Source organism: Silene latifolia, chromosome 8 (assembly GCF_048544455.1).
Source record: "Silene latifolia isolate original U9 population chromosome 8, ASM4854445v1, whole genome shotgun sequence".
NCBI lineage: Eukaryota > Viridiplantae > Streptophyta > Magnoliopsida > Caryophyllales > Caryophyllaceae > Silene > Silene latifolia.
Window position 1 is genome coordinate 30449923 of NC_133533.1, and position 27088 is coordinate 30477010.

The 27088-nt window shown below is 38.5% G+C and overlaps 1 protein-coding gene and 1 long non-coding RNA gene across 2 annotated transcripts; both read right to left on the reverse strand.

Moving 5' to 3' along the window:
* Positions 1-410: 410 nt before the first annotated feature.
* Positions 411-12222, reverse strand: LOC141596682 (uncharacterized). Its single transcript, XM_074416908.1, has 14 exons — positions 12089-12222; positions 11125-11685; positions 9636-10799; positions 9234-9561; positions 8664-8919; positions 8331-8547; positions 7872-8224; positions 7149-7652; positions 5582-6776; positions 5140-5493; positions 4746-4983; positions 1823-4404; positions 1315-1469; positions 411-944 (listed from the first exon to the last, which is right to left on the reverse strand). Exons 1-14 carry the CDS (start codon positions 12185-12187, stop codon positions 635-637), a joined length of 8316 nt encoding a protein of 2771 aa, XP_074273009.1. The 5' UTR covers positions 12188-12222; the 3' UTR covers positions 411-634.
* A 743-nt stretch (positions 12223-12965) lies between these two features.
* Positions 12966-16754, reverse strand: LOC141596684 (uncharacterized). Its single transcript, XR_012522543.1, has 3 exons — positions 16665-16754; positions 15284-15336; positions 12966-15166 (listed from the first exon to the last, which is right to left on the reverse strand). It is a non-coding gene; the product is annotated as an uncharacterized LOC141596684 (long non-coding RNA).
* Positions 16755-27088: the final 10334 nt, after the last annotated feature.

Sequence of the window (27088 nt, forward strand, 5' to 3'; positions counted from 1 at the left end):
GACAAATTTGAGTTACTTATGGCCCGGTGGATTTTATGATGGCTATAAACAAATGGAGAAATGGCTAAATAAAGCCATGTGCGATGCCAATGTTCATAGCTATGAGGGCTCAAATTAAAATTTGCAGAAGAATCAGCGAAATATATAAAACTAAAAAGGAAAAGTAGATTCGAAACATACCTTTGTTGGAGTAGAATGCATGGAGACAAATACAGAGAAAGGCAAAGGAATCATCCATCCGGTTGGTGCGTTATATTTGGTGCAATCAAAATTAAACTCATTGACCCAAAAATAACCCTGACCAAAATTATACTCCGTAACATAAACAAAACACACACAAAAACCTCAAATGACCAACCTGAAACCGTGTTTAACACATCCAAACTAACCCAATTCAAGATCAATCCGAATAATCGTGATTTGCTAGGTCTAATTTGGCAAACAGTCAACATAAGAATGATTAAATACTGAACATGGGATGTCAATTAAACAACTTAATCAAAGTATATATATTAGTTTTTTAGCTTAAAAGATCAAAGCCTAACATAGTTAGTACTCTTGCTAATACTTCATTCCTACATCAATGCCTAACATAGTTTCTGCCATTTAAACAACTGATGCACTCTTGCTGTCTCTACTTTCTATTCTTCTTCTTATTCCTCGACTTTCCCTTCCTATTTTGCTTCCCTTTGTTCTTCGCGACACCTTTGTTAGTCCCTTGATTTCCATCGGTAACCTGAGACGTATTGTCAGCCTCTTCAACGGTGGCTTCTTTATCAGCCTTACCGGCAATTTCTCTCTCGCCGACATCACAAGTCTGAGGTTTCTCCGGCTCCGCTTGGGGTATCAGTGGACCTAAGAAGTACTCAAATGCTTGTTTTCCTGACAGCAGTTTTTCTGCACTGTCTTTGATTAGCAGCATGCACTCTTTCAACTGATTTCCACTGAAAACAACAAACACATAAGAGTTTAAGCGCAATGGACAGACAACTTTAAATAAAATATGCTATTGCATGTTATCAGTTACATAACTTACAGATGAGGATGTTTGCGGGTGTCGAACAGCTTATAGCTAGTACAGTTATTGAGGGGTAGTACTCATGGACCGAGCTCGACAACAATCAGTTACACACTATTCTTATTGCTTTTTTTTTTTTATAAAAAATTAAAAATTATTGTGGAAAACCGAGTGTGTAAAGGCCTTATAAAACAAAAGGTTTTCCAAGACGGCAAAAACGAAGCAATTGACTGAGAAGCACAGAAGACCATAACCTACTAAAACGCCTAATTCTCAGACAAACAATGTGAACTAACCTTGTAGCTAGAATTGCAGATAACAAACGCAACTCAAGAAGCATGCATTCAGATTCTGCTAACATGCTGCTGCTGGACTTGTCATCGCAAGATTCCTTTACTGCTGCAACAGTTGTAACTGTTCTCATGAGGTCATGTAATTTGTCAACCTGGACCTGTTAGAAACACGCACGAAAATATGGCCAGGATAAGAAACAGCGCCCTTCTGCTAGTAATGCCAGTTACTCCCTTTGTCGAATCTATTTGTTTTGGTTTCGGTTTCTTATGTAAACATATGCATGTGGCCATGTGGGAAGGGACATTCATAAGGACTATGTTAGACCGTAATACTGACTAGCATAGCGAGGGTTTACTAGTCATATGGAGAAAACACTTAGTAAAAAATTTAAGACAAAACTGTCTTCTCAAGACACAACTTATCTAAATATGCAGAACATAAACAAAAAGTTGTGGCGGATAAAAAGGAATATGAAGGCAGATGGATGAGACAAAGGGAATACAAAATTACCTTAAGATTTGCAGCACTCGACACAAATCTTTGCCAACTTTTTTCATTATTCTCCCCAACCAACTTCAATGTCTCAAAAAGGTCCCATACATTCCAATCTACTGTCATCTTATGTCCTGAATCCTTAACTAACATCTCATGAATGTCGGTGCGAAGCTGACGATTGATGCTACCCAAAGAATAGCCATCACTAACCTTGCCTGGAGTAACATTAACACTACTTGGAAACAATATTCTCAACAGATCTTCCCTATTCTGGTTATCAATGTTTAGAAAAATGGCGTTCTTGCAAGAAAGACGCGGGGGGGCTGCACCTATGCTTACTATCACCAGAGGATCTCCAATAGAGTTAAGAACTATGGCACTAGCCTCCATACTGCCCATTGTAGTCCTTTTCTTAAGGGCTTCCCGAAAGATGGATGGTAATTGTGCAGCAACTTCTGACCTCTTCAAAACATCTTGAAGTTTGGATTTATAGTTCATGTTGTTCAGATTGTTCAAATGAACCAAGGACAACATAGTAACTAGTCTGAGTTGAAAAACAGGAAGGTTCTCTCTCTTAACCCAGTTTACAATTTCACGTGTGTTCATCAGAAAATCATGGACCATATGAGCAAGGAAACCATAAGCATCATTTAAAACGCCTGATTTACCACTATCAGCGGACAAATTTGTGACGAGACTGCCCTTCCATCCAATATGTGTGAACCATTCAACAAGCGATGATCTGGTGATGAACATTCGACCCTGGAATTCTAGAAGAGAAACCATTAGACGGTCGGCTAGATATAGAAAACAATTAGGGGATATGTAATCCTTTGCTCTCCAATTAGCATGATAAGCATCACGTAGGGAATCAAGAAGCTTGTATGCAAATGAAATCTCTGGAGTTTCGGTCAAAGGGCCAATGGGGGACCTACTTAAAGTTTCTGATCGTGTACACGTCGAGAGGACTTTGAAAAATGAGTTCCAAGGAGAATTATTATCAAGTCGTCTCACAACAGTCTCATACAGATCAGTTTTACACTTGGGCATTCCAAGCAGCCCCATGGCAATTCGTCCAAGCTTCCAAAATGTCATTTCTTTCCCTTCAAGATTCATCAATACGACTTTTTCCAGGATGTTAGATGAGACTTTCATCTCCCTCAAATCAATAAAATCTTTGTTCGACACTCTTCTCCAGTCTAGAGGAAAGATGGAGAGAAAGTATGCTACCATGGAGTCTTTGGAATAATATCTCTGCAGTAACTGTGATTCCTGATGCTTCGGTTCAGCACAATTCAAAGTCGACAGCAACTGTGCAATTTCGTAACCCAACTGGAAATTCCTGGCCTTGCTGAGCTCAGAGAAAATACCCTTTGTACCCCTCTTCTGAAGTTCATCAAGAACTTTTAAAACTTCCATACCCGTAGAAGTTAACTCTGTAGAACAATAGTTTCGTGCAGCAGCTAACAACTGAAGTACATCAATGCTGACCAACTTTCCAAACTTCCTAAAGAACCCTTCGTGTACCTCTTTCAACCATTCAGCATCACGGTGAAGACAAACATAAACTGGACCCATCTTAGAAGGCAGTTTCCGAACCCCAAGATAGTTTAAAAAAAATTCTTCGACTTCATGAAAATTATCGCTATTATTTGCTTCAAATGAATTGAAGCACTTCAATATTTTCAACATGGTCTCTTCCCATGACTTCCAAAAATAAATCATTGTTTCAACAGAAACTTTGCCTTGGGATATCCTCTGCATTGAATGCATGCCAGGATCCGTTTTCAGGTCAAATTCCAACTCAAACTTTGAAGAATGAGTATGCAGAATTAAGTCCAGAATTCTTCTGATAGAAACTATTTCCCCTCTGAGATTCTTCCGATTTTGAAAGAAGACCAAAAATTCTTGCAACTGAGGGAGAGAGTACTTTCTGTTCAATAAAATCAGGACATCAGAGCAAACATTCTGGTATAGAACCTGGTCCCCAGAACTGTGAGCGGAAGCTTTGGCTTTCAAAAACAGCTCTTCCATCTGCTGGAAGTGATTCAAGGGCCAGCCTTTACTTCCATTAGCCCAAAGGCAACTAGCAAAAACATGCCACAAAACGCATTCACAAGCTTCCTTGAAAAGACCACCCTTGTGCAAAAAATCTGCCTCAAGTAAAAATTCCCCTATATCCCTAGCAATATCAGCCGCCTTTAAGAAATTTCCAAATTCTTCTTCCAAAATAATAAGTTCATCAAAACACCCACATTTCTGTAGAAAGGCACGCATGGAATCCTCTGAGCAGAAGGCTTTAACGAATTTCATCATTCCTTTTTTATCATCCTGTTTGAGCTGAGAAAGAGCACAATTTTCAAGAAACACTTGTTCAATTGTGTCCAAATCATTAGCTGTAATCTGCTGCTTCCAGGACTGAATATACTGCAAACCCATATCAAACAATTTCCCATTCGTGCATGAAGATAAGCATTCGGAAAACCTGCTACACTTGGCATAAACGGTAGCAGCAAGCTCATAACACCCGGCCAACGTGAAACATTCACCGGCCCTTTCAAGAAATGAATTGTCACAATGCTTGTAATATAAATTCCCTGCAAGAAGATATTAAAAAAAGTCGGCAATCCACCAGGAAGGCAAATAGTACTAACAATAGGACAATTCAATAAGATGTGAAACAATCACAATAATAACTTAGCATACATTACTTGGACTTCGTGCAAAATGAGACGGAAATGTGTATCAAAGTGAAGGACACAATTATTTTTTTGTCATTAAAAACATGCTTTTGCCCGCATATGAAATGTCTAAGTGTCGTGTCATGTCGAGCCGATGAGCAACTGACAAACAATGTTACGTAGGTTTAAGGTTGCATAAATAAATAAATACCAAGGACAAAAAACTGCACAGAACAAGTCAAGAGAAAAAAAATCACCTGCTTTATGAAAATCCTTTAGCTCAAAGTAGCAGTCTGCAGCTTTCCCATATAAACTAATGCTTTCAAAGAGTTTAGCAGCTTGCTTGAGAATATTGGAGGCTTCTTTAGGATTCAGTTCATTCAATCGAGTGGCCGACGCTTTCAGCCCTAAAGCTTTTGCAAGAGTTTCCAAGTGCTTGTCACCAGCTCGTTCAAAGCACATGGTTGCCACCTCATAATTTTCCGCTAATAACAACTGTAGACAATTAGATCAGCCCCCAAAAGGGACAATTTCATTAGTTTTACTGATAATATGAAGTGAAAAATAGAAATATAAGTTGCATATATTCATTCAGATATAGTATTTTAGTTCATAAATAAAGAAATACTATTCCAAGAAAATTTGTTAAACCTTTCTGCCTCGTGCTTTCCATTCATCAGGAGTACTAGCAACTTGCATTGCACGAGCAAGAGAATCGTCCAATTTTCTAACCTGAACGACACACAATTTCTTCCAGTAATCAAACATGGGCTTAGAAATATCTTCTTTATTCTCGCATATCCACAGCCTTTGTCGGGTGCGAGTTATAGCAACATACAACTGCTTTAGCTCAGAGCACAAAACATTGTGTTTTCCAGAACTAAATTCTGGAAAAGAAACTGGTAATGCAGAATCGAGGAGATTCTTAACATTCATGTACTCATATATCACTCTCCACTGGTTTCGCACTGGTGATGACCCAAAGAAGTTGTACAAGAGGACGTCCTGCAAATGCAACATAATCGTGTGATCAGAAGCTCGGTCTCAATAAACATTAAGAAAAGTATTCACAAGAATCAGAAATTTCATTGACCTGAAACTCTAATCCCTTGCACTCAACAATAGTTAGCACAAGCGCATTCTTTCCAACATAGCTTGATATTTCTTGCCGAACACATTCATCTCGTACCAGAATAACCTGCTCGGCTCCAAATCCAACAAGATTGCAACCCACATTACCATTGTTGCCAAATATTGTAACGATGGCATCCTCATCAGATCCAGACTCAAGTAATATTGGAGCCTCTCCAAATATGTGACTAGTTTCGGGGCTCAATTTATCAATAGACTGAGGAAAGAAGTGATATACAAGCTCAATAACACTTTGCCCTAGATTCAGTATACCACCATGGGTACGAAAATTCTCACTCAACTGAAAAATCGGTGATATACTACCCTTCTCATGGATTCCATTAGCTTCATCCCTCGTTTTCCTCACCAAAAACTCCTTATAAAACAAGCATCTCACATCTTCGAATCTGAAATCAATCCCCCTAGCTATTGTTTGTGCTGTATCACCCGAAAACACAAACCCCTCGTCCACATTTCCACAGATATATTTGAAAAGTGCAATTTGGCGTATGGACAAATCTTGCACTTCATCTACATAAACATAGTCTATGAAGTCTCCATCATATCTTTCATGCTTTAATCGTCTATGAAGATCATTCACAAAATCAGCCAAGTCAAATTCTCTTCGCTCCAATTTCATCTTTTCATAATCCAAGAAGATATGATAAATTGCATCTCTTTTCTCGTGACTTAAAGTTGATGTTCGTCCGTTGGATAGATTAAGATAGCTTTCCAACGTAAGCCTACCATCAACAGTTTCCCCCACATGGAGACCACCTTTAATGAAAGAAATCATCTCGGTAAAAACTCTAGAGGAATCAAGATTCTTGGTTAACTTTGAATTGAAACGGGGCCAGTAAAACAAACAGAACTTATCATAAGTAACCTCTTTCTTTTTCATTGAGAATGCAGCTGATCTCAAACTAGTACATCCACCAAGTGAAGACCCCACTTCGTCATGAAATCTGTGAAAATATGATGCACCCAAAGTGCCGTCAAGCATAAGCAAAAACTTGTTGAAAGTTATCACTAGCGGGTATAATTTTGGAGGAAGATCAACAAATGAATCTGGAATGTCTCGAAACTGCTCTCCGTTATCTAAATCATCAATACTAAGGGAGACATTTTCCAAAGAACTGTTCTCACCCCGAGCAAAACTGTTAAAAAAACAATTTAAAGTTAGAAACTATAGTATCATGAACTCTAATTTGATGACAAACGATAAGAATCAAATGAGGAACTAATAAAATATTTGCATCCAAATAAGCTCAGGCTGCCGATAAGTTAGGACGTGAATATTGAAAAGTAAGAACAATTTGATAAACAATAAGAATTAAATCTATGTTTTTTGTACTTCCTTTTTAAGAAAGTCTCCTCATACAAATATTTACCCCGAAAACATATTCTGTTACCGACATTTCTGCTAAACTAGACGTGTCTAGCATACCGAGAAGCTCTAAAATGAAAATACACACAAAGCCAGAAAAGAAAAAAAAAAATTAGTGAAAGCTAAAATCATATACATATACCTTTTGAGATGGGAAACATGTTGTTTTATGGCATAACAAAGTTTCGGACTAACTGTCACAAACAGCTGACGTAAGACACCTCCACGGTCCATATTCTCATCAGAGTGGCTATTACATACAGCCTGGTCATCAGTAAGTCCTTTCAAAGCCATGTGATGGAGTTGTTCTTTCTGGAAAAGTTTCATAGTCAACACAGTTGTCTTTCCAGTACCAGACCGCCCTAATATAAAAGAGCTTTGTTCATGCGAAATTATCTCCATCTCCTGGTCAGTCACTTCAAAAGGTAAGTCCAAAGCTTGGCCATCAGAGTCAGACAGCAAATGTCCCACTATCCCAGCAGAAAGCGAGTAGAATTTCATCAGTATCAAACTCTCGTTCACTTTGGAGTTTTCAGCATAATTTACAACATCTAGGCTGTCACTGGCAATTGTAGAATCGGCGTAATTGTTCTTGTGTCGGACAATATCTAAAGATTTGCTCCAAGTCCTCGGGACCTCCAAATCCCTAAAAAAGTGGGTAACCAACATAATTAGCATAGATAATCAGGGGTTGTTAATTTTCACTAATTAAAAGATGACGGCAACAAACTTGTCGCTGAATAAAACCTCAAGAGACTTTTCTTTCAATAAAATGAGACAGCAACAAACTAAATTGTTGCGTAGGACTATATCCAAAGATTTGTCAGATATGTAAAGAAGTAAAGACAACAAAAAAAAAGCATACCCCTCGAGACTTTTTTCTTTGCAGCGACTCAAAAAATCATCAGTGAATGCACCATAGATATTGTCGAGTCTTCTAACCAGCGCCGAGACATCTTCTAGAGAAACTATATCCCAAATCTTCAAGACTTGGGAATAACTCGATGCCTTAGCTATGTCATTTGTGCAAATAATATAGCGACCCTCAACTTTGTATTGTTTAACAATTTGAACAGCACTACCACAAACCGGATCAACTTTGATTTTCTTTGGTCTCCAGCCACATGATAGTTTAACGAGGAGATTCATCACAGATCTTTTTGTCCGTGATGATGGGAGTTTGGAGAAGGACTTGATAAAAGTGTCGCTGAATAAAACCTTATAAGAGGCAATACCAATGAAACACATTAAAATGGAGATATCCCAAATAGTGTAATGAATCGTTGGCAAAGGAAGCCAATAAAACAGAAGCCAGGGAGCCTACCTTCCATCTGGCACTCTTGAAAAGTATACTATCCTTATTAAGCAAGTCATCAAGTTGATTCAACTCTTTCTTCATATTGATCACGGCTTCAGTTAAGCTATTATCTTTATCAACATTGAAAAAACAGTTGCGTGCCTGAGCATTACCAACCAGTCGTTTCCATACAGAATCACTCCTAGATAGTGTTTTTTCATTTCCAAGTACCCAAAGACAGTGCCTGATGGAAAAAAAATGTGAACCAAATAGCTTTAGCATTAAATCAACATTTAATAACAGTAAAGACAAATTTTTAAAACCGAAACTCATGAGATAAAAATTTAACCAAGCACATACCTTGCCCTTGTAAGAGCGACGTTAGTACGTTGACAATCTGAAATGAAGCCGACTTTTCCTGCATTGTTAGCTCTTACTGTCGACAATATAATGATATCCTCCTCCCCGCCTTGAAATCCGTCAACAGATTTCACCTTCACAACAAAATTGTCTAGCTTATCATACCTTCTTCCTATCAGATCCTCTATGGCAACAACTTGTGCAGCGTAGGGCGACACTACACCAATAGCAAGTCTCTCAGTTGAGTGACGCCACACTGCAATCAGGTAGAAGTGTTTAATAGTTGCACTGACCAATGGGGATCACAAGTAAACAAATCATGACTGGAAGTTTTCATGTGCTCATGTATTTTGGGTCTGTCAACTTTTGGTCGTGAGAATTTAATGAAATGGACACAACATTAACTTATCACCTTGATGTAATTGATACAGAAATATAATATATATGAAATTCTACTTTCAGTTCTATGTTAGAAAAAAGAACTCTAGTAAATAATCTAACAGTGGAAGATCTTAAATCGAATAGACCTTTATGGGGAAATTCGCACAAAAATCAGAATGTAAGACATACTCTTGTACAGATTCTGCAAAATTTTTGCTACAACAGCAGCCTCAACCATATTTCTTCGACTGCGGCCATCATCATCAAGCTCATCTCTTCCATCAGAAATATTTATGAAAGAATAGGGCCCATACATTGACCCTGAAAGATATTGCCTCTCATAGAGAGTACTCTTTACACTAGTAGAATCCAGAAGTTTATTAGAATAGAATTCAGCATTTGGAAAAGCACTTATTGAAGGATGCATTCTGTATTGCATGTTTAAAAGATGCTTTTCCGAACCCAACAAACTTAGTCTCTGGAACAAGCTTCTTCCAAAACCAGCCTCTGCTGAAACCTGTAAAGAGGGTTGTATCAGTTACAAATAATAGGGCAGATAAAAAAACACGGAATACAACATATTGAACTTACATTGCTTTTAACCATAGCTGGCAACTGGCGTTCATCCCCAATAAGAATAGCATGTCTTAGACCACGAAGCTGAAGAGGTATGGCCGATTCGCATTCCTTCAATTGTGCAGCTTCATCAACTACCAATAGGCTAAAAGGCTCTACCCCCATATAGTAAAGCCTTGATGAACTAGAAGCAGTGCAGAAGACTAATGAGGCCATTTGGAAACAAAATTCTGCCAATAATTCTTTACTAGTAGAAGAAGGGAGCTTGAGACAACCAAGAGACTGATGCAGAATCTTCAGGGCGGAAATGCATTTTCGCCTCTCAACTTCAATCAGAGGTATTGTATCGAGTGAAGGACCCTCAACTTCTTCAGAAGTAAACAGTTTCAGGAGTTCTGAAGAATTTGTATGATCTTCCAACATTTGTTCAAAAGATTTCAGTAGGTCCCAGAGATGCCTTAGGTATGAACTATTACAATCCCCAATAAAACTTCTTGACATATGGGTGCCAAAAACAGATATAAAGTGTCTCACAGATTCCACGGCAGCAATGAACCGACTCCTAACAAAATCCAGAAAGGAATTCAACTTTCGGATAGCTACAGCATCATCAATGCCTTGTTCCCTTGTTTTAATTAACTCATTTTCCACGTAAACATTATAGTCTGAAACACAATTCTCCAGAAAATTAGATAAGCTGGGCAAACAGCTCCTCCATCCAGTCCGAGGAGCAAAACACTCAGCCAGCCTGTCGACACGATCATCAAGATATATGTCTTCTATATTGGAATCTACACTCAAACGTTGTTTGTTTCCGAATAAAATCATGTCTCCAAGGAAGGGACATAGTTCATCTGAGTACTCGAGAGAAGAGTTTCTCACCAGTCCTAAGACGCGGCTTGCTACTTCTTTAATGGCGACATTTGTTGGAGTACATGTTATAGTTCTGACTTTCATATTCAGAAGGAGAGATAGGAATGTACTGACAGTTTTAGTCTTTCCAGTTCCTGGTGGACCCCAAATAAGTCGTATCTGAGACTTATGGTTGCATTGTGTTGCTTGCACAGAAGCAATAACCGCTTCTACCTGAGAGGGGTTTAGTCTTGAAGACAAATCCTCGAATATATTTTCAGATAAGCCATTTTCCATGGAGCAACAAGGATTAAGCGTATCTTCAGCCTGTCATGGACACGATTCACTATGAGATGCAAGAAAAATGCAACACAGTAAAAACACAATATGGACTTTTGCAAATAAGGAATAAGCTGATGCCTAAACATTGTCTCTTGTGACAATCAGCTCCATCAGCATAGATGTCACGACTTATGAGCATCAAATAATATGCTTAATAGAAAAAAAAGACACGCTAACTACCACGTATGAGCCCATCTAAGCCGACTACCCTCTTATTGGACAGTCTGTTGAGAACATAATGGACTTTTGCATGTATTTTAGCTAGAAAACAACAGGAACGAACAAAAGATGTGCAAAAGCAAATACTTACAGTCAGTTTTCTTTGCAGAACTTCCTTGATTAATTTTAAATTTACATTCATGTGCAAGGCAACCCATATTCTTTTGTTCGTGATGATGTTCATCAGAAAGATTAAGTAGAGGGAGCTGTAGCCATCCTTGTGTTCACCTTCACCAATGTCCCTTGATGTTTCTACCTTGAAAATTTTTGAAGAACTGTCGTCGTCAACATCATCCTCTGACTGCCCTTCTGAAATTTTTCTTACAGAAGCCAAAACCCAACTACGTGCCACAACTTGCAAGTCAGTAATAGTTTCAGGATGGCACTTCACAATGGCAAAGACATCACCTGGCAATGTTTTGTAAGGCGCCTTGACACGGTCAAACCTATTCTTCCAGTCACTAATACTAACATTATACAGAAGTGAGTTACGCGATTTGACTTTTTCACAAGACAATACTTCAGCAAATGGTGCCTTTGATAATATGTCTAAACTTGAGCAAAGCTCAGCCCGCGTTTCTTCTAGCAGGGGATATATATAAGAACCGAAATACTCGGGCAACGTCTCAAACGATTCTGGTATCCTCTTCACCTGTAAATCATCACCAACAGTATGACATGAAACCATTTTTTGTGAGCATTATGTAAAGACCATAAAAGCATTGTGAACTACAAAAACTCGACTATAAACAAATCACCATGGGCATACATGGTTTTTTTTCACATTTCGCAGGTATAATTAAGCCACTGTGGCTCCGAGTTTATAAGACAGGAATTAAGATAAGAATGTTGTCAAATTGTCAAATAATAACATGGTATGTTGTATAACAGATGTACGAACCTCATATATTGCCATTAATAAATGAGATGCATAAGCTATTACGGTATGATACTATGGCTAGTGTGTGAACAACTGAGGAACTATAACAGACATAAGAATATCAAACAAAAACCCAATCATTTACTGAATGAAATGAGGAGAAAAAGACACAAACCCGTTCCCTATATAGATTTTCATTGAAGATGTCTTCAATAGACCATGAAAACACCTTGTTAAGCAAGCGAGATTCGTTACCGACTTCACCTTCCATCATCAACACCCACAAGTAGAACTTCAAAAAAAAATTATCAACACTTTAAAACCCGTTATAAAATACACAAACTAAACATAACATGATAATATACACAAAACAAGTGATTATTTTGGTGGGTTTTTGTAATATGACAAAATCATCAAACAATTAAAATTCTAAACTCATCATCATGTTACACACTTACACATATATAAACAATGATTACAAATTCTTATTTGAGACGGTTGTAAGCATAAACTTGTCAAAACAACTCACATACCAGGTTAGTACTCGTAACCAGCATTATTAGCGCTACAAACATGTTTTCTTTAACCTATTAATTTCACACCTAAAACGACTTAAGAGATACTTCATGAACATAAGCTAAACTCGGAAAAAGTTGAAAATTTTAACTCGGAAAAAGTTGAAAATTTTAACTAATATTTCTCAGTTTTTATTAGTTTTTATTACATTGTAAAGCGGAGCCAGAATTTCAAGTTAGGGGGCAAACAAGCAATGCCACCATAAAGTTGAAAATTTTAACTAAAATTTCTCAGTTTTTATTTTCCAATGGGGGCAAGGGGCATACACATACAAAAAAACCACAAAAAGGAGGAATTCTTCATACAACGAAGGAAACAAAAATCACAAACCTAGTAAAGAGGAAACACAAAAGACTCAAAAATGAAAGTTGTACTAAGAAATTAAATTTATAATTCCATCCATTAAATAGTTAAAATGAGTAAATGGGTATCCATTAAAACCTTAATTCAGAGGTTAATTTCATGTTATTGGTTACTTTTTTTTTTGTATGGGGAACTTGACACAACATTTAAGTAATTATGCAAAAAAAGATGAAAGGCAATTAAGAAGGTGATTAATGGAGGTGAAACTAGTACTACAGTTGGTTAATTAACCGGCAACATTCTAGAAATTGAACAGTTTTTTCTGGGAAATCATCAGTTTTGATTTTATGTTTTTTTTGGGGGGGAAATGATCAGTTTTTAGTTGGAGTAATTAAGGTAAGTAGGGGATTATTAAGTAGACCTGGCAATTTTCCCGCTATTTTTTTTTTTTTGTGGACGTGTAACGCAAAGCTTTGTTGTGCACTTGTGACCTAGCAAACGGGTTAGGGTCAGGTCGTGCCAGCTTTGGTCGGGTTAGTTCGAGTTTCTGATTTTTATCAATTAATTTGGGATGGGTCGGGTCATTTTGGGTTTTGGGTTTGTTTTGATATATTTTTCGGGATATTTTGGGGTCAAGCGGGACGAGTCATTTTCAAGTCAATGATCAAGATAGAAAAAGTCCATTTTTGTTTTATCTAGTCATTTTCCGGTTGGTTGTTTTTGGATCGAGTCATTTTGGGTCGGGTCAGGGTTCAAGAAAGCTCGGGTCATTTTCGGGCCAGGTAGGGTGAATTAGAGTGTTGTAGTGCGGGTCAATTTCGGGTCTCAGACCGGGTTGATTTTGCCGGGTCTAAGTTATGCTCAATGAATTACAATCATGCATTCATGCCCCTTTTTGTTTATGAAATTATGGCCCTGTTTGGCAAACTAGATAGAAGATAGAAATTAGCGTTAACAAAATACGGTTGATAGATTTTAGTAGCGGGTTTGACTATCAGTTAATTTTGCAGCATTAACAAAATGTGTTTCATAAGTAACAAATTAATGACAAATAAATCATTTTCCAGTATAGACTGAATATGTTATTACAATATGTGTGTTGCTATTAATAATATGTTCAAAAATAGTAGTTTCTGACTAATATGATATCTGAATATGTCATTAACCAAACACATAAAATTAGTAGATTGATTGGTCAATCTAATAAAGTCAGTTTACTATTTAAGCTGTAGTCTACTAATTTCGTATAATACGTTGTTTACCAAACACAACCTATATCAAAACCCATCATTTTATCACATTTTTCAGAATAATTTCGTATAATATGTTGTTTACCAATTACAGCCTATATAATTTTATCACATTTTTCAGAATTCTTAAGTTCTGTTATTTGGAGTTAATTCCAACTTAAGTTTGTTCAGATTTATTGATTTCTTTTTATCTGAATTGAATTAATAGTAGTAGGTGGTTCAAATGAGCGTACTTATGTCGCAAGCGAAAATCAAATCTCCAATTTCATGCTTGGAGTAAGAGAGCTCTTACCTTGAGTTAACTCTTTTGTCTAAGAGTGGTAATAATAGTATAATATACTCACAAAGTACTGATGTAGCTTCTTAATCAGCACCGTCAATTTCTCCCTCTTCGACGAGGTTGTCAGGGGTCCACATGGGGAATCAATGGACTGATGAAGTACTTGAATGCCTGTTTTCCCGACAGCACCTTTCTGTACTGTCTCTGATCAGCAGCATGCTGTCCTTCAGTTGTTCATTGCAAAAACAAAAACAGCGTTTAAGCATGGAGTTAGAGTTGAAGGACATCAATCATCAATGGATGGACAACTGCAAACAAACATACACATGACCTGCATAAATATGGGTTAGATATGCATAAATTTAAGCATTGCGGGTGTCGATTAACTTGGGTGGTACTCATGAACAGGATATGGCCCTCTCAGCTACAAAACAACTCTTAAGGCACATTATACAAAGTAAATTAACATTGTAGAGTGGGTGAGGGGATAAAACAGAAGGTATTTCCAATAGGGCAAAAACAAAGCGATCGAATGAATAGCCCAAATGTCCAAACCAATACTAAAAGGTCTATTTCTCAGACAAACAATGTGAACTAACCTTGTAGCCAGAACTGCAGATAATAGACGCAACTCAAGAAGCAGGCATTCAGATTCAACCAAGTGAGCCAACTTGCTGCTGCTGTTCTCGTGAAATGACTAACCTCTTTCTTCATATTGATCGCGGCTTCAGTTAAGCTATTATCTTCATCGACATTGAAAAAACAGTTGCGCGTCTGAGCATTACCAACCAGTTGTTTCTATATCAAATCACTCCTTTCATTGCCAAGTACCCAAAGATAGTGCCTGATGAAAAAAAAAATGCCAACCAAATAGCTTTAGGATTTAGATCAACATTTAATAACAGTTCAAATTTTTTTCTAAACTGAAACTTGTGAGATAAAACTTTAATCAAGCACATACCTCGCCCTGGTAAGAGCAACATTAGTACGTTGACAATCTGAAGCCGACTTTTCCTGCATTGGTAGCCTCTTAGTCTCTTAGTGTCGATAATATTATGCAATTGACTAATTAATACTAAAAGTCCTAAACTAATTGATCGATACACTCTTTTGCGATCTACCCCTTGATGTCTGAACTTATTCCCAATACTCATCCCACTGCCCTCGACTATTTAAAAGCTCACAAACCACCTACGAACTACAAAGTAGCTCGGCATACATGGCTCTCTGCTTCAAATGCCAAAATGTTTTCAGGTAGTTTTCTATCATGCAACTTCCCATCTCCGAGAACCCCAAATATAAGCGTGTGAAGTTGATCATGAACTTACGTTTAACGGTATGAGCTTGACCGACATGCTAATAAATCTATAAGTACCAAGAGAAAGAGAAGACCAAAAAGGCTGCATGTCGGAAGACTTAAAACTCCACAAATGCAAGAGAAAGAGGCATTGAGTGCAACATTAAATCATTCACACAAGAAGGCGCATCAGCTCTTCGAAGTACTAAAGAAAAGCTGAACATGAATACAACAGCATTGTTGTTTCAGAAAACGCAAATAAGTACTTCTATTTCCGCATAAACTCCTAACCATCAGCCAATTTCGAGATTCGATTTTATTTAATACACAGAAGGCCAGAACTACCCACAAAGCATCAATGGGCAGGACCTAAAGTCAGATTAATTAAATAGTACAATTAAGTTCATAAAAGGACACAAACAAGATTATAAGAAAGAAGACCGTGTAATATTAATTTGCCAATGACTTTGACTGGGAAGCTACTTCAGACAAGGCAACTTATGGAAGTCGCCAAGTCGGAACTTGGAAGGCAAGTACATAGCATGGATGTCAAATCCCGAAAATCATCAAGGATTTTCAGATGTTTAGCCACTCCAAAATGTTTACTCCTCGATAATTTATTGAGTCATCAATACACACATTTTCATGAGAAAACTTAACCACTAGAACACTTAAATTATGGGACTTAAGGTTAATTAAGGAACTAATCACTGAGCTAGTGAGTTAGTGGTAAAGTAGAGATATAAATAAAAAGAAGGCGAAACATGAACAAAGCTCATAGAAATCAGAATAATAGAAGAACCAGGCTTGGAAATCTCTATATCATTAATGAACACTGAGCGACACTGTGAACACTGAACAGTGCACGCCTTTGATGGCGAAACATGAACAAAGCTCTATCAGTCCATAGTCAGGCATACAATATTACAAACTAACTGCCGCCTTTTAACACATTCCACAAAAATATATTCCGCCTAGCTTAGGGACAAAACAAAACCACTGCATGCTAAAAAAACACCATTGCTACAAGAGGGCTTGGCATCACCTTGAAATGGCGTCAACATTTGAACAACCTTTGTTTTTCTGATAAAGCTCAAGAAGACCGACCAGGTACATCTTTCATAAATGGTTCAATAAGCGTCTTTAGGACAAACTGAGGTTCAGTTTTTATGAAGGCAGTACAGAAGTTGTAATCTAACAAACCCTTCTCCTTCAAACCCAACAACACCAGACGCCTAGGCCCCATTCTCTTCTCGATGCTATAAGTAACCAAGCTCCGTCATCAAAAACCCCAACTTTTTCCTGATATTTTTTTTCAGATAATTGAAAAGTTACAGGATTTCTCCTCATTAATTCAGAAACATAAAATTCATTCCATCCAACGCTTTTGAACAACTGACATTTCGACTCCATGCTCTTCATAGGGCAGCCAGACAACAGATACAATCCATACAAAAACATCCCAGAAGTTCGAGGAATCCTCAATTCATCTTCAATCCTGACCAATATATTTCGGAATAACCGGGTATTCTTCAAAAAGTGTGGACTGTGGAGGTTGCAGAACAATGCTATTCCGAATAACTCGATATACCATATTCATTATTCAACAATGCAAAGTTTGAAACTAGATTTTTCAATCTAGCTGATGATAAATAATTGTATCTTATAATAACCTTGATCATATTTTCATCACTACCCATAACAGCCCCTGAAATCATGGATGATACAATACGTCTAAAATTAGACCCAGAAAAGCACTGATCTTAGAGAAATTTAAATTTGGGTTTTAGGGTTTGAATGGGTAACCATGCTCTTCAACAAGATTTGGAGGAGCAACAAGATGCCATCGGCTTGGAGGAAAAGCACTCTTGTCCCTTTGTACAAGAACAAAGGTGATGTCCAAGAGTGTTCCAATTATCGGGGAATTAAACTTATGAGTCATACAATGAAGTTATGGGAGCGGGTAATCGAGCAAAGGCTTAGGAGATATGTAGACATCTCGGAAAACCAATTTGGATTTATGCCCGGGAGATCGACTATGGATGCGATTTTTATCATGAGACAGTTGATGGAATACCATCGGGACAAGAAGAAGGATTTGCATATGGTTTTTATTGACTTGGAAAAGGCATATGATAGGGTACCAAGAGAAGTACTTTGGTGGGCTTTGGCGAGAAAGGGTGTGTCGCGAAAATATATTGACCTCATAAAGGACATGTATGAGGGGGCTAGTGCAAGTGTTCGCACTAATGTTGGGAGAACGGAAGAATTTCCTATTACCATCGGGGTGCATCAAGGTTCCGCACTTAGTCCTTTTCTCTTTGCTATAGTTATGGATGAGTTGACAAGGGATATTCAGGACGACATCCCTTGGTGTATGATGTTTGCTGATGATATTGTGTTGATTGATGAGACAAAAGAGGGGTGGAGAGAAAGTTGGAATTGTGGAGGCAGACTTTAGAGACTCGTGGGTTCAGTGAGCGGGGAGTAAGACCGAGTATTTGAGGTGTCGATTCACTAAGGTGGCGGGGTTGAGATCGACAGAGGCGGGGAGTATTATTTTCGATGGGAATGTTGTTGAGGGTTCGGATTTCTTTAGATATCTAGGATCTATTATTCAAAAAGATGGGGAGTTAGACGGAGATGTGGCTCACGGAATTAAAGCGGGATGGTTGAAATGGAAGAGTGCTTCGGGGTTTCTATGCGATAAAGATATGCCCCAAAGATTAAAGGGAAAATTTTATCGCACGGCAATTAGGCTGCCTCTACTTTACGGACTCGAGTGTTGGGTCGTGAAACATTGTCACATTCAAAAGATGAGTGTGGCGGAGATGCGCATGTTGAGGTGGATGTGCGGACATACGAGGAAAGATCGGTTAAGGAATGAGGTGATTAGGGAAAAGGTAAAAGTGGCGCCAATAGAGGATAAGATGATGGAAAACCGACTAAGATGGTTTGGCCATGTGAGAAGGAGACCTATGGACGCTTTTGGTTAGGAGGTGGAGACTTGGAGAACGAGAAAAAGGTCCCTAGAGCAGAGGAAGACCGAGACAGACATGGTTGAGAGTGATAGAGCACGATATGAGAGTTCGGGGGCTTGAGGAGAGTATGGTGACGGAGAGGGCACAATGGAGGGAAAGGATACATGTGGATTTTTAGTATTTGATGTTTTTTTTTGTGATTTAGTGTTTTTTTATTTATTTAATTTAAAGAAAATAATTTATTTATTTTTCTCTCCTTTATTACACACTTTTTCAACAACCACTTTCTTATAGATTTTACCGGATTCATTCCGAATCCTTAACTCTATTTCGGTTTTTAAAAATCGTTTTAACCTTTTCTCTCGATTTAAATTTTAAGTTTTTATAAAAGAAAGACGGAATTCGATTTTTAAAACCCCTAAGCTCACCTTAACTTTCCATTACATTTTCGTTCTCCCTTTTGTTTTTTATCTTCCCTTTTTATTCGCATTTTGAGGCGTGCGTTTACCCATGGACGGTTCGAAAGGATGATTCATGTCAGCCGACCCCAAATCATTTTGGGATTAAGGCTCTGATGTTGTTGTTGTTGTTTGTAGGGTTTGATCAGAATTAGCATTATTAGAGAATTTGAAGGAATTAGCATTCTTGTAACGTAGCTTGGTTGAAGTTGATAGAGCTTGTTCATGAGAGAAACCCAGATTATTAACTAAATAATTACTGAAAGGTAAATTTGGGCATTTTGGTGATTGAGAACTAGATTTAGTTGAATACAGAAGAATTTGGTTGAAATTATGCAGATAACTCACCACTTGAACGCTGTATTTGCAACGGAAAATCGCCATTTCTGGGGTTTTCTCTCTTCATTCATCTCAAAATAGGAGAGAAGTTGAGACCTTGAGGGTAGGGATGGCAGTGGGTCGGGGACCCGACCCAGACCCTAAGGGTCGGACCCTAATGGGTCGGGTATGGGTCTTAAGAAAATATTTTGGGTCCGGGTCTAAGTTATGAGACCCATACCCGACCCTTAGACCCTTTATTAAAGAAAAAAATCAAAATTACAACTTTTCTGAATTCATACTGGCTGTAGAAACCCAACTAAAGTCTCTTTCTCTTCCCTCATCCCATAAAGTGATAAAACTCAACCAAACTCTTCTGACAATACCACCACTCCACCACTGACACAAGAAAACCACCACCACAAGAACGATACGCGATCGGCAACCACCTCTCTAATAGCCGGCGACCGACAACCACCATTAACGGCAGATTAATAAACTCATAATGTTAAAGTAGTATGTTTTTTTATATATATTATAGACCCTATAGCTGTTAATCTTGTTACTAAAGTGGCTGAAACTCGGACCCGCGGGTAGACCCAGACCCTACCCTTACCCATAAGGTCCGGGTATGGGTCCTAAAATTTTAGACCTTTGCGAGTCTGGGTCAGGTACGGGTCCAAAGGGAAAATCTCGGGTCGGGTCCGGGTCTAGACGGACCCTCCCCAGACCCTACCCATTGTCATCCCTACTTGAGGGTCAAGACTCAAGAGGTACTTAGAGTTACCGCGCAAAAAATCCGATTATCCAAACTGATCCGATATTCGATTTTTAATCCGATCCGAATTTTTTGATATCCGATCCGAAAGTTAAGTTTGGTTTGGATATGGATATTAGAATTAAAACATTTGGATATCCGATCAGATCCGAAACTATAGTTTTCTACTATAATTTCGAGAAAATAAAATTTTATTTGATACAACAACTTAATTAATGTTTAAAATATTAGAAAAATATCCAATGGTACTTAAATTTTATGTCAAGAACATTGGAGTAAGAATACTAAAGAAAAGCATCATATAAAACTATAAATATAATCGTGTTTCAAACTTAATTTTAAAGTAAATTCAAAAGTATGGATATCCGATGGATATCCGCATCTGATCCGATTTTTTTGGATACCTGAACATTAGATATCCGAAACATTTGGTTTGGATATTAGATATTTAACTTCAGGATTTCTAATATGGATATCCGATCCGAACTAACACTTTGCATCGGATAACCGATCCGTACTCTGCCCTACTTAGAGCAATAGCAATAATAATTCTTAACATTGGGGTTATCACCAAGAACCAGAAGAACAAAGTTTCTAAATATGGGAATGTGTATAACTAATAAACTAGCTTTGTAAAATGTGAAAAACACTTCAACATTGTTCATTTTTAAGTAAATTTCATCTAAGAACTTTTACATTAAGTTCTTCCATTGTAAACAAAATTTTTAAGTATTGAAATTGACGTAATATGACATGGCCGCATAGAAAGAACTTTATATAAAGTTCTTCTATTGTTATTGCTCTTAGTACTAGTGTTTGGACATGGGAGGTGGATCCCGCAAAATAAAACCGTTACGAGTGACTCGAACTACAGTACTCAATGTTACCCAAGATTCGAACTGATTCGACCAAACTCGAACATAACCCGAGCTTTATAGACCTGTAACTGATGACCCAATCCAAAATTATCCGATTCAAAACCACCCAATACGAAAATGACTCGAGAAAACATAACTCTAATTACCCTAAAAAAATTTGAAATGACCAATTTGAAATCACATTACCGGGAAATTTAGTCCAGGAAGTAATATGTTCCTTATTTTCAAGTTTCGAATACTAAGAGAATCATTAATGGGGTAATCTATTTCCGTGTTTGGTAAAAGTGTATTTAGTGCATTATGTATAAAATGCTTTCATATTTGTTCAATATAGGGAGTAATGCATTACTCCATTAATAGTTACCCATGGGGGAGGTTGAGTAATACTCCCTCCATTCAACTCCACACTACACTTAACCTTTTTGCACAAGTTTTAAGACCAACTTAAACAATGAATAAAAGGACATGTACTTATGCCAAAATCTGCTATATTAGTGAAAAGTACTTTGTATTAAGAAACTGATTAGGGGGTAAAATTCCCACCAAAAATTACAACACTTCAAAAACCCCACCAAATGGGTTGTGTTTGAGAGTTTCCCCCAAAAAAACATCATGTCCAAATGTAGGGTCCATTAGAAATAGATAAACCTTCCCTAAATAATTACATACTCCCACCAAATTTCTTACAAAACCAGCATTTACAAACACAACTGCTGAGTTCTTTTCAGCCAAAGAAAAAATTACAGCTTTGGAAAAATATTACACACCATTAAGGCAAAATTACATAATCTAAACAAAAAAATTACAGCAATGAGAGTCAAGTGCCTCTCTGAAGATGGAAGGCATGAAGTTGGAATTTATCTACTTCAACGATCACACAATGGCAAGATACGTCGAGGTGTGATGAGGGAAGCAGCCAACAAATGGAGTATTAGCACAAGAACAGTCAGTGAAATCTGGAAACTAGCTAGTAAACCAAGGTTAGTGGGACAAAAGTTTGATGTCAAAAGCAAGAGAATGGGCAACCATAATAGGAAAAGAATTCTACCTGATGTAGAGTTGTGGACAGCGGGCCGCCCACGGGGGCGCTTGGTGAAGGTCGGAAAAACAAGCGTTTGCATTTTGTAAGGAGTCGCCACCAATTTTTATGGGAAATTGGAACCGTTCGAATACCTCATGTCATGTCAAGACACAAAGTAGTGACATGAACACTAAGCAATCGTTACCCTTAGCATTCTATGTCTAGAATGACTCTCGTGGATGCCAATGAACACGGGTGCTCACGGAGATCTGGAGTAAGGGGTGAGGGTACGTATTAGGAAGCTCTTTTGATCGAACACCTAATCCCGCCCGCCTCGATAGCGGCCTCTACTAATGATTAGAGAAGTTATTCGTACTTGATATATCGTCGGTTATAATGCATGCAATGCAACATCCATTGTTTTGATCCTAGCATGTGAAGATTAATACTAAGTCGGTTGACACGTAATTTAGCATACAATTGGGTCGAAGTAGGATTTAATGTTGATTTACATGTGAAAACATACAAATGATAAAAGAAATACAATAATTATAAATTGCAATAATGAAAATTACAATAATTACAACGGATCAGGCGATTTATGTCGAAAATACCTTTAAAACGGATAATTTGATAAGAAGGAATAAAAGAATGAAAGGAATAAAATGAATGAAACAAACGAACAGAAATTAGCGATATTACGGATAATAGTTAATTAATTACGTAAGCTAATTAAACTACGTCAAGCGAAACGGAGTTGGGGACGAGAACTCGGCCCGAGGAACAAAGAAGAGATCGCCCTTTGGAAGAGCGCGGCGATTCTTTGCGTCTGTTCCAAGGGTGAGTTCTGGCTGTGAAGCCGGAACTGCAAATCGTTAATGTTAATTGGTTAATTTAAGGGTTGATTAGATTATTTGACTCGGATGAAAGTGATTAATATGTTATTTAACATGTGAACGGGTCATGAAAACAGTAAACATGAATAAGACGGATACAAACGGATTAATTACATGAAATAATGATTGAAACATTAATGAATCCTCTGTTGAAATAAGTCAATTAGGCTAAATATGACGAATGTACAACGAATATGCAACGAACATGCGAATAAACAGATGAAAATTATATCAATGACGAATTCCAGAAACTCAATATGAACAAATTGAATCTCTAAAATCCGGGTTTGAATTTAATGACGAAAACCCGCAAATATTGGATTATTTGGGATTTGAGTCGGATTTATGACAATTAAAACATGAACATGATGATGATTAAATATACATGTGAATTATATGCTACCACAACGAAGAATTAATGAGGACGAATAAGCAAAAGAAAGAAGTGAATACGAATTACAGGAGGACAACGAAGAAGAAAGGAAGCGAGGGAATGGCGGCCTCACGAAGAGGCGCGGCAGAAGGCTGCGCTCCTTCGAAGAGAGCGCGGCGATTTTGCGTCCTTTCTCGACGGTTACTTACTGGAAATCCGCAAAACAGAGTTTTAAAGCACGATTTTAGAAATCAGTTTTAATGGTGTTTTCGACATAAATCTTACAATGGTGATACGATAAATAAAAGTACAATAAATAAAAGAGGAATTATACACCCTCAGACTTACATGTTGACGAACCGAAAAGGACTAAGATATCGACTAGTGAATGCTCGACGCGAATGCAAAGAGAGTGCCCTCGTAAGAGGAAAACGATTGATTAATTAAATTGATTAAGTGTAGTTGGTCAAATTGGTCGGTCATGCAAACGGAGAGGCTGGTACCCGGAAAGATCCGAGCTTACGTGGTCGGAAGTCCAAGCACGTAGGCGCCAATTAGTAAGAACAAAGTCTAGAATGCAAAGGGAGAAGAGAAGGGCGGACACTCGCGTGAGAAATATGAGGAGCGAAGGCTCCTATTTATACCAATCACGCGACGGAATTTTGGTAAGACTAGGATACGGAAGGAAAGATCCGGAAATAACCGACTTAGGTTAAAACACGGAAACTTGGACAAAAAGAAAACCCTGGGAAAAGGCGCAGCAGGCACTGCGTCCCTTGGAAGAGGCGCAGCACTTGCTGCGTCCTTTCCCGGGTAGGTTCCTCTGCGCGTAGAAAACGCGTTTGACAGCCTGTCGTATTTTAGGCATAACTTTCTCTACAAGACTCGTATTTAGGTGATTTCGGTGGCGTTGGAAAGCTAAGAAAGAGATTTAGAACTTTCTGTGAAATAGGCCTGACTCAAAAAAGTCGTTATCACCTCGAAAAGTGGGCCTAAAGCTCGGGTTGTCATTTTAACTAAATGAAATGCACATTTTGTAATGTAAACTTTAAGTTTTAGCCTAATGAAGTGACATTAGACTCGAAATGAGATATAATCTCAACATTTTATGACATCCTAACCTTAGGTAGACAAGCACATTGCTTTGACTCGGGATTTGACGGTTATAGGAAATGAAGACGGTTTTTGACCCGGACTCCAAATGTACTCTAATTACTGTCAAAACGACCGTATCGGCACGTAGATGACAACTAAGAGGTAGACATTAATGTTTGAGCAATCACTTGACGATAATCTTACGAATTGTCACAAATCGTTCCGCGAATCAAACATGCGGCCCAATCATCACCGGGTGGCTTGCGAGGGGTGCAGAAACGAGGTATCTACAGAGCCCCCACTTTGACTGAGGCTTGGACAAGGCGAAAGTCAAAGTATAACCATCAGGTCAATCGAAGATTACAACCTGACGACTATGGCGACGCGAGGCGCTCAAGGGGTCCGAGCGAGGACTGTCGTCGGGAACATTTTTGAGTCTGTCGACTTCCGGGGAGGGTCGTTTAAAGTCCATTAGACTACGTAAGGAAGCTCGCCAGCCATAAGAAGAGACCATACCTGAGACTTCTTTCTCGAGATGCTTCCGGAGTTGCATAGGAGCTAAGGGTAAGCGTAGGAGCGTAGGAGCTAAGGGTAAGACCTAAAAGTTATGTAAGGATCGTGCTAGGGTGTGGGACCCTAAAGGAAAGCATCAACGGGAAGGAGGCCAAATATAAGTTCAACTTAAGGGTAACCAAGGTTTGGGTGTAGGAACTCTAAGAAAAGGTGATCCTAAAGGAATGTGATCCTAAAGGGAAAAGTGTATGAACTCTAGGGAGTTTGGGAACTTAAAAGAAGCTAGGTGTGTGAACCTGGGTATACGAACCTAAAAGGACGGCTAGTATGGGAACTTAAAGGCTTGTGAACCTAAAGGAATTGGCATCCTAGGGTTAAGTTTAGGAACTACTGGGTACTAATTCTTGTTTTAAACACGTGCGCTTAAGCTTTCTGAGGCATGGGAACTCCAAAAGGATTTATGGGTTTATGAACCTAAGGATGTTGGTGTGGGAGCTTAAAGGTTTATGAACCTAAGGGAAGCCATTTTGGGATCTAATAATCTAAGGGTAAGAATCCTAACTTCGGGTTTACGAACCTAAGGAAGGAGGCTTTGGTTTGGGAACTTTCGGAGAACGACACCTTTGTCGAACTCTATGAGGAAACAATAATATTGAGGATAGCAGGACGTCGGTAGAAACTGCTGGGGAATCTGCTTGCGTCGGTCTCAAGCGAACTCTGGCGAAAACTTGAGGTTGAATCTGCTTGCGTCGGTCTCAAGCGAACTCTTGTTGGGGAATATATTGACGATGAGGAACATCTTGATCGTCATGGGAGAAATCTTGAGTGAGCAATCGCAAAATATCGTCTACTGGGACAAATATTTTGACGACTAGGAACATCTTGATCGTCATGGAAGAAATCTTGAGTGAGCACAAAATACTGCTGCGCTGGGGAGAATGAAGACTTGGGTGAAGCCCCCAGTCGGAGCGAGCACTGCTTCTGATACTTACCTGCATGGTTAGTAGCCACACAAGAATGCAATCTAGTATATGCACGTAAGAGGTTATCACATGGACCTCGAATGAGGAAGCACATAGGTTTTGCAAAAGTTGTTTCTTTTTAAAAGTCGTTTAAAACTTGTGTAAAGGAAATTTGTCGTTTGTAATGCGTTACGCATATTCAATGGCCTTTAGACATAGGACTTGACATGACGCAGACCTACTAGGACACGACACGAAATGTAGACTTAGGTTTGACTGACGCGACACAGGGATGACTTTGACAGACTTTGTTTAAGTATGCGCAACCCCTAGCCAAGTGTGGGTGACAATGCGTATCAGTTCCAAAGGTAGAATAATTGAGAAAATGATGACGTCATATAAAGGCAAGGCATGAGCCATGGATCAGCTGTCTACTTGGATGTTTTCTGCCGCCGCTTGCTGTAAAAGAGACCCCTCTTGAGGCACGATGACTTGGAGAATTGATCTAAGATCTTTGTCATTGTCCGGACCGAGCACTAGCTAGACTTAGAGGAATAAAGAAAGGGTGGCTTCTTGGAAGAGAAGCCCCCAGGATGAGAAGATGACTCTGGACTTTGGTAAAAAAAAAAAGGCTGGGCGACAATAAGAAGCCCCCAGTATAGAGGTGTTGATTATAGAAGGGATGTTAATTTGAAAATTGGGATGGTTGATAATTGAGGTTGGAAGTTGATGGTTGAGATTGAAAGTTGGAAGTGGGGATGGTTGTGTCCTTGAGGACTGCCTACGTATTCACGTGAAGTGAAATCAAACCAGATCGTAGTTCAAGTGTGTGCCTAAGCTATGTTGTTAGGACCTTAAAGTGCAGGGGTCACAAGGGTAATATTCCTTTGGTGACTCGAAGAATTGATTTGAGATAACTCCCTCTGATCATAGACCAAAGAGGTATGATTAAGTTTGTAAAAATCTCCTTGTTATGTGAGAACACTTAGTGGACCCTAAGGATGAATTGGGTATGTCCCGTCCTAGGTAGCAAAGTATTTGAAGACTCCGTGTATGGGTCAAGGTGAAATTGGATTGGATATTTGGAATGTGGAGCTCGGTAATAAGAGGCTTTGATGAACAAAATCTCTGGAGCTTGATTTTGTGGTGTTAAGGCTTTATGGAGTTAAGGCTTGTAATATGGCTTGGAAATGGAG

What these genes read in the sequence shown, in the direction of transcription:
- LOC141596682 (XM_074416908.1), bottom strand. Translation starts at nt 12,187, where the DNA reads ATGATGGAAGGTGAAGTCGGTAACGAATCTCGCTTGCTTAACAAGGTG. An exon ending in AAAATCTATATAGGGAACGG is followed by an intron (nt 11,686 to 12,088) that starts GTTTGTGTCTTT and finishes GATGATTTACAG; the next exon opens with GTGAAGAGGATACCAGAATC. An exon ending in TCTGCAATTCTAGCTACAAG is followed by an intron (nt 945 to 1,314) that starts GTTAGTTCACAT and finishes TGTTGTTTTCAG; the next exon opens with TGGAAATCAGTTGAAAGAGT.